Source organism: Gossypium arboreum, chromosome 12 (assembly GCF_025698485.1).
Source record: "Gossypium arboreum isolate Shixiya-1 chromosome 12, ASM2569848v2, whole genome shotgun sequence".
NCBI classification, from domain to species: domain Eukaryota; kingdom Viridiplantae; phylum Streptophyta; class Magnoliopsida; order Malvales; family Malvaceae; genus Gossypium; species Gossypium arboreum.
Window position 1 is genome coordinate 78,092,547 of NC_069081.1, and position 10,721 is coordinate 78,103,267.

The following is a 10,721-nucleotide window of genomic DNA, read 5'->3' on the forward strand; positions in this document are numbered from 1 at the left end:
TTATAGTGTTTAAGTTGATTTAATGTGCTGCTATGATATGGATTATTAGCTGTCCGAAGTAGGACATATTTATAGTGTTTAAGTTGAATTTAAATGCTGTACAAAGCATGTACTAATGCTTTTCACCAAAAAGAAAAAAAAAAAGCATGTACTAATGCTGTCCAAAACAGGACATTTCTGGTTTTGTTTTTATTGAATTTAAATGCCATAATGTCGAAGATTTTCTGGTGAGTTTCATGTTAAACCTTCTTGTAGTTAATTGCTAATTCGTGCCTTAACTTAAAGAGCAGACTGTTCGGTTTCGGTGCAGTCTAAATTTGGTTATGTTAAATGCAGTGCGCAAATTTAAAGTTTTGTTTAGGGTGTTCCGAATTGTGAAATCTGAGGTTTGAGTGTTCAATCGAATCGAATTGAATGAAAAAATTTTGAGTTAATGGGGTTGACGAATCTTATTTTATCATTTTAACTCAATTTAAAATTTTCTCGAATCAAGTCAAATGAGATGGAATTCGAATAGAATCGAATTGAATATTTTTGTTTGAGTTAAATTAAAAAAAATGATTTTGAATCCTTGTAATCACTGTCACCCACCGTAATCAAATTTGCCCGCCATTATAAAATTTGTTATTAACTTTTATCCCTTCATAATTTATTTATTAATATTTTATATATGGGTTAACTTCTTTACTTGCTTGTTTCAATTATCTTATGTTTCTTGTCACTATGTATTTGAAATTAAAAATATATTAAATGTAAAAAATGTAATTTTTTAATAATAACTCGTCCTCCTCTTTTTGAAAAAGGGGCGCTTCTTATTCTGTCGGTGCTTGAAACAATTTTGTCTTCTCCATATTACTATATCTCTAGAGTCAATAATTTTATATGAGCAACAACTAAATTCAATCACTTGCTGTCGTTACTCTTCAGTTTTCTATTGAGATCTATCTTGTAGAGGTACTCAAATTGGATCAATGATCGACTTTTAAGTTTTGTCGTAAACCTAATTGGTTATCTTACGATAAAATGTGAAATTAATACCAACATAAAATTTTAACACGAATATTTTGTGGTCATCATCACTAATTCAATTTTAATAAAAATTATAAAGATTCAATATGATTAAACAATTCAATAATATAAATAGCAAAAATTTAAAATTTAATTTAATAATATAAATGGTATATATAAATAAAATTATTAATATTTAGGTTTAGGATTTTTTAGATGATTTTAATTTTTTGATTTGGTGATAAAGGGTGAGAAGTAAAAGTTTAGGGGGAAACTAAAAAGTTTTGGGTGTTGAGGAAGTAAAATTTGGAGGGAGGGGAAATATTCAAAAAAAAAAAATGGGAGGAGATGGGTTTGGGGTAGAAGGGGGTGGGATGGGAGGGAAGTAAAAGTTTTGGGGAGAAAGTAAAGAGATTTAGAGTTTGGGGTAAAATGTAAAATATTATAATTTAGCGTTTGAATTATTCGAGTTATTCAAATTCTAAAATCAAACTCGATTCTAACTCAAAATTCGAAAAAAATCGAGTTGACTCAAATAACTCAATTCGTTTAACTTAAAATTTGAATTTTTTTTTAATTTTTTCAAGTCGAATCGAGTTTTGCTGAACTTTAGTCAAATCAACAAATTAAATCTAAGAACTCCAAAAGGGAAAAGAAGATGAGAGATAATGACAGGTAACGCGAGCTTTCGATTTGTAATGATATGACCCAAAACCAATTTAGTTACCGTGTATTCTTAATAAAATTTATTATACAATGTTGAAGTAGGTTAATAATAATTATAGGCTGAAAAGCTATGGTTAAAATTGATTATCGAAATAAGGGCTAAATGGGGTAAGAAAAGAAAGTTGTATAATTTAATTGTTATATGGAACGAGATAGAAATATCAATGGTCTATAATAGAGCATGTACTTAAAGGAGTCTTATATTTATATTACGCTAGGTTGATGAATATTGTATGATTGAATTATTTTACTTAGGATAGAAGTGGTTATACTATTGTTACATGTTTAAGTTATGGAAAAAATCACTGAGAATTTTACTTAGCGTCTTTTTTTTTTATCGTGCACAAGTTAGATTTACTTCAAGATTATGTTTTCGAGCTTTGACCTCAACATCCCATCTACAATCTCGATCTCAGAAATGTTTGATTGTTCCACCCTTAATTATATTGGCATGTACCTAGTATGTTGGAATTCGCGTTATTAAATAATATTACAATTAGACTTTAATCTTTATAGTCTAGTACTAAATTAAATATATATATATATATATATATATACATGGTTGATCGATTGTGTGTTATTAGAGGCATATAAATAAATCTTGCAATTACTTAAGTATATTTAAAAATGTATATTCGTTTGATTAGTTGCATTAATCGTATAATTTAGTGTTGAATTATTCGCAGTGACTTTAACAACGATTGTGACGCACTGTAACTCGGGCCCGACGGTCAAATCGAGTATAAATTATTACAAATAAGGTCCTTAAACACTCAAGAGAAAACAAGAGAACAATATTCAAAAATCAAAATTTTAAGTTTCATCATTCTTACTTTATACTTCTCATACTTATACTTTGTACATAAACATTTGTGGATTTTATTTTCTTTCTTTCAATTGCTTAATTGTATTTTGATAGAACTTAATTTTGCAAACATTTACCTTAAACAGGTTTTTATTGTTTTCATATTTTTAATTTTGTAAAAAAAAAAAAAAAAAAAAAAGGAAGGGTGTCTAGTTGAGTCATCAAAACCTAGTAAGGTTATAGTTTAGCCTTGGGAAATATTCTATCTAAGCCTTGAAAATATTATAGAGATTATAAAAGTTATACATTTTCTTTGAAAGGTAATAATTTAAAATAGTGACTTGAGAAACATTAGTTAAAATATATTAAGATATTAGAGATAATAAATTGGAGTTGAACTACAATAAATTGAATTATAAAACTTTTCCTTTCTCTTCTTTTATTTTTTAGAAAAATTTTAAAATTCCAATTCACTCCTTTTAATTTTTTAAACCTAACATTATCCATAATGAGTTTTTATTGTTGTTAACCCTACTCAACTAATCAAATATGAATTAGAAGTTCATCTTCATAAGTTACTCCTCCAATGAAGGAGATAAAAATAAATACACATGCTTCTTTTAATCCCAAAACTCAAATGGAAAGAATCATTGATGGCTTTAGTGCTTGTTATCTTTGCTTCTTCTGCAATCATGGAAAAGCGAGAAGATAATGAGAATGGGAGTAGCATGAAAAAGGTGCATGAATGGACAAAGGTACTATTCATCTACGATTTTCTATATTTAATTAAATCGATATAAAACAAAATTGACATAAAATTAAAATGAATTAAAAAGAATTAAAATAAATTTATACATGATATACACACAATGTGGGCCTAAAAACCTACATATACACAATTACACATGATAGAACTTGAACCTAGGCTTTCAAGAGTCTCACCATTTGCCTACAATACCAATACTTAATTGGCTTAACTAGTTTTGTTGTTGTAATTAGAGCTAGTTTGCATTGCTATTTGTATTGAGAGGTGCTTTTAAAGGTTTTGTTTGAAAAATAATATTTTAAAAATATTGAGAAATAATATCTTTTGTTAATTTCAAGTGTTTGGCATTATTATAAAAATTATCTATGAAAAGTTAAAATATTTGTTTTAGATATAAAATAAATTTATTCAAATAATATTAAAATAATTTAATATAATTATACATGAAATAAAATATTTAAATACTTTTCAATTTCTAAAAAATAATTTTAATTAACTAACAAAATATTTTTAAAATTAATCATAGATGAAATATTTTAAATTTTCAATATGAAAATAAATGATTTTAAATAATATAATGATATTAGTAAAAAATACTTAAATAATTCAATATAATGATAAATTATAATTAAATAATTTAAAATAACCACACATAAAATATTAATTAATTTAAATATTTACATACGTTTTAAATATATTTTGATAAAATTACTTCAAAATACTAAAACGCTTAAATCCTTTGTTTTCGTTTTGGGTGAAAAAACCTTTTTACTGTAATTTTAGCCTAAAAAATAAGTATCTGACTTTGCGGTTGGGATTGGAAAACCCTATTTGCCCCCGTACGGTGTGAGTATCAAAACATTTTACAATTAGGGAAAATATTTTATGAAAATATTTTCCTGATTTTCTAATGTTTGGTTGGCTGAAAACATTTTTCATTTGGAAAATGATTTCTAAGACACGGGTAAAATGTCTTACATTTTATGGAAATTGTCTTACCAATTTCGTTTCTGTAAGACATTTTCCGGTCCCTCCATCTAGGTAAAAGTCTATCCTTTTTCTCAGGCTGCTGTTTCATTTCTCTGTTTCTCTTTTTCACAGGATTATACCATTCCTTTTCGCTGAAATTTTATGCTTTTCTCTGTTTCTTTAGCTAGGGAAGAAACCTGAATGATTTAGGGATTCCCAAACTTAAATTTTTAGAAAAGAGAAATACCGAAAACAATCTTAAAATTGAAACCGATCGGTTTCAAAAATCTCTAATCTTTGTTCTTTTCGTTGTTGATAAAAAAAAATGATAAAAATAAAATCTCTAATTTCTAATCTCTGTTTCTGCAAGGTGATTTTCAAGTTTGTTTCTGTTATGCTTTGACTCAAATGTGTTAGTGACAAGTCAAATATAGATGAATTGCCCATAACCGCTCTATTCTTCATTCTTCCATTGAAAGCAGACTTCAGGAATCAAATGCTCAGTGCCATAAATGGTTTCTCAATGTCCAACCAAAATGGTTTATTCATAAATTCTTGTTTTGCTCACTGCCAGTCAGAGAGACAGGACACATGGTATGCAAATGATTCCCCTCATATTGGAAACAAGGTATATCTCATCTTTTCATAAAACTTAATTTTGAACTCTCTTAAATGCTTGGACGTAATGTTGCAAATATATTCTCCGCCTGGATGTAAGGGTCAGACTTTATTTGCAAATTTGATTTTGTTATTAACATGCAGGCAATTGCAGCATCTGTTCGAGACTAGTTCTTTGATCGAACAGCTACTAAAGCTATTGACTGTCCGTACCCCTGTGATAACACTTGTCACAATCTTATCTTCAAGTGAGTGAGAACTTCTCGTTGATTGCATGTAAAGGCCTATTGGCTTTCACTTCATTCTTTTCCCAATTGCCATTTGTGGAAACTGTAACATTCATTCATTTTGACAATAAACTGATAAACTATGAGATTTCTAGGGTATGCAAATCACTATGATTAGCAATATCCTCTCCTTTTTATTTATTTTATTTCAAAATCTATCCTTTAAGCAATATAATGTCTCCAAAGACTCTTTATATCTTTGCACTCAAACTAAGCAGAAAAATATAATATTGTACAACCTTTCAAATAAATCTAGGATGAAATTGTTTCCCTAGGAATCCTAGTAGTTCAAACTCTTACACCCCCTTGTGGTCAAGTGCATATGTCATCTCTTATAGTCTCTTGGCATTTTAAGTATGCCTAATGCACCCTTTCTAGATTTCATCACTCCATGTCGACTGTGAGACTGAAATTAATATCTTCCTATGCAGTGATGTTACTTCAACCATAATCTCAGAGTCGACAAGATTGACATTTACTCCCCTAAATCTGCTTAATGCCTTCTTGATCACCTTAATATGTGTTCCAAATGCATCATGGGGTTTCAGTTTGGACAGTGACTAACAATTATAACATTAAAGTCCAAATCCTAGCCAGATAAGGTGGGTTCATTTTCTTGCATTTAAATCATTCACTTAAAGCACTTCTTTAGTAGCCACTGCCTTTCTTTTCAACCCTTCTGTGTTTTCCATAGTTAATGCCCTAGAATGATTTGCACGAAAGTGAAGAGGGGGATGTTTCTTGGTGTCTGCCAAGTATATGGGGCTGGTTCTTTATTTGCTCTATTCTGTTGTATCATACAATTTTGGATTCACATCAATTCCACATTGTTTTTTTGGGTGCTTTTAGCTTTATTTTGAAATTTGTAGCATTATAGATACTTGGATAACTGAATATAAGTAGGCAGGATGTTTAAACATCTTACCCGAATATATAGTGTGAGATTTGCCTAATCCATATTAAAGGTTTGGTAGGTGATGTCATCAATGATATTTCATGGTAGTTCCTTTTCCATGAAGGAAGTTATTAGTTCTTTCCAGTAAGTGTCACTCTGTTTTGATATACTGTCTCTGATCCAATTTGATGGTTTTATTTAAGCATATTGGAAGAAAAGTTGTCAACATATGTGCATTGTGTAGGAGATGTAGTTGAAATTTGGACTATACTTTGAACTATACTTATTTTACAATGGTAACATGCAATGTGTAAAAAGAGGCAGAAACATAAAGGAAATGATGGAGTGCTGCTCTCCATGGACCATGACACCATTTTTTGTTTTTCTCAAAACATCATCGTATTATTAATTTCTAATATTAATATTAGTTATCATGTAGTGTAATATTAGTTATGCATTTGGACAATGTTGTTGTTATCATGTGGTGTACTACTAATTATGCATTTGGATAATATTATTAATTTTAGTATTAATTGTGGTTTGAAAGCTAATTTATAATTATTCAATCCTTATTTTTATTTTTATAACACAGTTATAAATAATTTATTTGACTTTGGTTGTTTTCAAATTATGACGATTAATATTTTAATTTAATAATTGAACATTATTATATATTTAAAATAATTTATTTATTTATAAATAAATTATTGTAATATATATATAAATATTTTAAAATATAAATTTATTAATATATATAATAAACTCAATTAAACAATGAAAATATTAAATTTCTTAAAATAATTTTTAAAAAATATTTTAAAAACAAAGGAGCCTTAGCACAAGTGGCTCAAAATAATTGCCAACCCTCATTAATTTCTGAAATTCCCGATGTAAATTTCCTCTCGTATTTATCGCTTTTGTATTTTTCAATTTGAACAAGTTCAATAAGAAGTGCGTTCTGAAGAACCTTAGGGGCTTAATCCCACTCTTTTCAATTCAATGGAATCTCAGGATCAAAGCCCAGTTGTTCTAATCACAGGGTGTTCCCAGGGGGGAATCGGGCATGCCCTCGCACGAGCTTTTGCCAATAACAACTGCAAGGTGGTGGCGACAAGTAGGTCTTTACGCTCCATGTCCGATCTGCAACGAGATCCCAGGTTTTATCTTCAAGAACTCGATGTTCTCTCGGAGCAAAGCGTGCAGCATGTCATGTCTAATGTAATAAATAAGTTTGGTCGTGTTGATGTCTTGGTTAATAATGCTGGGATCCAATGCGTTGGCCCTCTTGCAGAAGTCCCTTTGCCTTCCATGGAAAGTGCCTTCAATACCAATGTTTTTGGTAAAGTTTATTGTCTCCTTTTACTTTTTTTTTTTTTTGTTATTGTTAATTGAACCTATCAAATGAACTGCTCATTCATGATGAAGTTTTGGAATCAACCAATCAATTGATTGTTGAAACAAGTTGATCAAGCTTTGGTCCTTTAATTGATCCCGATTCCTCTGAAATTTGCGATTGCTGGATGCTAACCAGGTCTATATTTTCAATGTTGTCATATTTGAAGTAAATCATAGTATGTAATCTTGTGTAGTAAATGAAAATTGTACTGTATCCAGTCTTCTAAAGTTGAATTATTTGTTATTTTGGTTCTTTGCCTATCTCTTAATGCTAGATATTCAATGATATTTCTGTTATATAATTAAGGCAGGGATTAAGGGCCTAAGAAACTTTCTGATACCCTCAAAGAAACTTTCTGATACCCTCAAAGCAGCACCTATGAGTAGTCTTTCCCTAATTGTTTATGGCTGGACTGTATCATTAAACTGCTTTGTTGCTTGGAGTTTTCATATTGTCCGACGCCATGTTGAGCTCGCTTTTTGGACATGGGTACTTGTATGACCCTCTAAATACATGAAAAAATTAGAAAAAATTGGATATACTTGTATTTAAGCATACCATATCTGACCGTAACATGGCTACTATGTTTCATTCATCAATGAATCCAAACTTCATAATAGTCGTTTGTCTTTAATGAATCCACTGCATACTTCTCATTTTCTTTCTTTTTCCTTTCTTGGTGAATATCAGGAATTGGATTGAAGACCCCTTCCTAGCCCCACTCCAATCCACATTAACACCAAAACATTGAATTTTGATTTGTATAGATGCTACTAGTTGTCTGGTGTTAATGGTGTTGTATTTGATTGCAGGTGCGATGAGACTAGTACAAGCTGTTGTACCTCACATGGCATCTAAGAAAAAGGGTAAGATTGTGAATGTTGGAAGTGTTAGTGCTTTGGCTCCTGGGCCATGGTCCGGTGTCTATTTTGCATCTAAAGCAGCCCTTCATGCGCTAACTGATACTTTGAGGTTAGTTTAACATTACATCTGCATTAAAGAATAAGCTGCAAAGGCAATTCATTAACTACCATCTAAGTTCATCAGAAAAATAATGTTCTTGCACATATGTTTAGATTCAGGTGACTAATTAACAATATAGAACTGAGTGATTTAACATTTTACTATTGTTATTGATGCAAACAAATAAAATTCATAACTTTCTTAATAAAAAATTGTCTACATGCTGATGTGGACTACTGAAATCTGACAATGCAAACATGTTGATTGAACTAACGTAGCAAAAGAATTTCTTTTATTAAAGACGTATGCTTTTTTAGATTTCAACACAGTTAGATTTCAGAAGTCCATGTCAGCATTTAGATTGTTTCCGGTTTCCACTAATTTTGTTATCAATTTTTATTTGTTTACACCAATATTAGACTTACAATTGTTAGAATACTCAATTATATTGTACACAGACTAAATTACACTTTTGACTATAATGTAGGGACTGCCTGGAGACTTTAACTGAAATTTATTTAACCTAATTGTTTTTAGTATTTGAATGGAGTCAACATCCACCAAAAATTTTACTATTCAAAATTGTCATCCAATTCTGTTTCTACAAATTAATTGTTAATATATTCAAAATCTGATGCATTTGCTGCATGATAATGCTTGGAATTCTAAAGCTTTCAAATCTTGGCCCCTTATCTTCGAGGGTGCAATTGGTTTTAGAAGTTGAAGATAACCATTGCATATGCAAATTGCTTTTTCTATATCTTTTCTGTCTACTAAAAATATCTAGATATGTATAACTTATGTTGCTCTGACACTTAATTCTTCTTGAAGTATGTGTGTTTGATGTACATCTGTACATGTGTATAGAGATATATCCTTCAAGGATCCTCCAAATACATACAAAAGCTTAGCAATGGATTATTTCTGTGTTGAACACATATTCGTGTCTGCCAATTATACCAGAGACTTGAGTAAAATAGTTTATAGCATCTTGTAGTTTATCAAGATCCAGATCTTTGTGATTGCTTTATTATCTTATAGTTGCGTATATATTTTGTCCCAAATTCTAACTTATTTGTATTTCCACAAAACTAGGAAGCTTAGATCCCCCTTCTCGAGAAGAAAGAGTATTCCCAGTCTAAGGATATATATGTTTTTGAACGAACCTAAGGATATATTGACTGGATATGTGGTATTACCAGTTACTTGGGGATATTTTGATATATATGCACACATGGTATGGGCTTTGGTAAGAGCCAGGGGTTGAACTTTGAACCTGCAGGTTTATGTTGGATGAAGAATCTGCAGGTTTAAATCCCCTTTACATGAGCCTGTGGGCTAGAACCTGTAGGTCATATGAGATTATTACTAGTTAAAACTTGAAAGCAAACAGAAGAAAATAGCTATAATTGGATAATGGCAGGTAATCTTGCATTGTTATGATTCTTCATTGTAATGACATTCCAAATACATGAAAAACTTAAGAAAATTACCGATGCATGACAGTTAACGAAATCTGAGTAACAAAGCGGAATCTTTTATGATCTACCAAAGCAAGCAAAAAAGCAGTTGAATTTTTATATTTGTGATGTATGCAGGTTGGAGCTGAGCCATTTCGGGATCGATGTCATCAATGTTGTGCCAGGAGCTGTAAGGTCAAACATCGGGAATTCTGCTATAGCTAGCTACAATAGGATGCCTGAGTGGAAGCTATATAAACCATTTGAAGAAGTCATCCGAGCGAGAGCTTCCTTCTCACAACGATCCAAGTCGACCCCAACGGATGTGTTCGCAAAGGATACAGTGAATGTGATTTTGAAGAAAAACCCACCAGCTTGGTTCTCGTCGGGTCATTACTCCACTATTATGGGAATTATGTACCATTTGCCAATTTTTGTTAAAGATTTCATTATTAGGAAAGCAATGAAATGTTGATTTCTCCTACCACAAACCTGTTGTAGATTTAATGTAGTTACATGTTTGATTTCATAATAACATGGGATATTTTAGAGTATCTTCAAGATTTTTTTTTTTTCAAATATAATAGCCAAATTTTCTTTAATTTTACCACTATAGACTTGATAATTCGTGTTTTTGTATTATTTCGCTTTCTTTTACTATGATTTTACTTATTTTTCTTCCTGAGTAAGTTTATGCCGTGTAGTTATGCTGTATCCGTGCTTAAACCTTCATTATCATGCAATATTTATTTGTTTAATATGCCAGCAAGGTATAGGGATGAAAATTCGAATTATATCTTCGCAATTTTGCAGATTCAAATAATATTT

General features: G+C 30.4%; 1 protein-coding gene across 3 annotated transcripts; it reads left to right on the forward strand.

Annotated features, from left to right (window-relative positions):
- Positions 1-4,202: 4,202 nt before the first annotated feature.
- Positions 4,203-10,495, forward strand: LOC108476513 (short-chain dehydrogenase RED1-like). 3 transcript variants are annotated; one of them, XM_017778732.2, is made up of 6 exons: positions 4,203-4,346; positions 4,757-4,902; positions 5,037-5,140; positions 7,086-7,413; positions 8,283-8,442; positions 10,032-10,495. In XM_017778732.2, exons 4-6 carry the CDS (start codon positions 7,206-7,208, stop codon positions 10,366-10,368), a joined length of 705 nt encoding a protein of 234 aa, XP_017634221.1. In that variant the 5' UTR covers positions 4,203-4,346; positions 4,757-4,902; positions 5,037-5,140; positions 7,086-7,205; the 3' UTR covers positions 10,369-10,495. The 3 variants fall into 3 exon arrangements, with proteins under 3 accessions (XP_017634221.1, XP_052879575.1, XP_017634220.1); XM_053023615.1 differs by lacking the exons at positions 4,203-4,346; positions 4,757-4,902; positions 5,037-5,140 and adding an exon at positions 5,645-5,781; XM_017778731.2 differs by lacking the exons at positions 4,203-4,346; positions 4,757-4,902; positions 5,037-5,140 and having other exon boundaries at positions 6,908-7,413.
- Positions 10,496-10,721: the final 226 nt, after the last annotated feature.

Coding starts and splice junctions, on each gene's coding strand:
- LOC108476513 (XM_017778731.2), top strand. CDS start 7,074: ATGGAATCTCAGGATCAAAGCCCAGTTGTTCTAATCACAGGGTGTTCC. Junction 7,414..8,282: donor CTTCAATACCAATGTTTTTG/GTAAAGTTTATT, acceptor ATTTGATTGCAG/GTGCGATGAGACTAGTACAA. Junction 8,443..10,031: donor GCGCTAACTGATACTTTGAG/GTTAGTTTAACA, acceptor TGATGTATGCAG/GTTGGAGCTGAGCCATTTCG.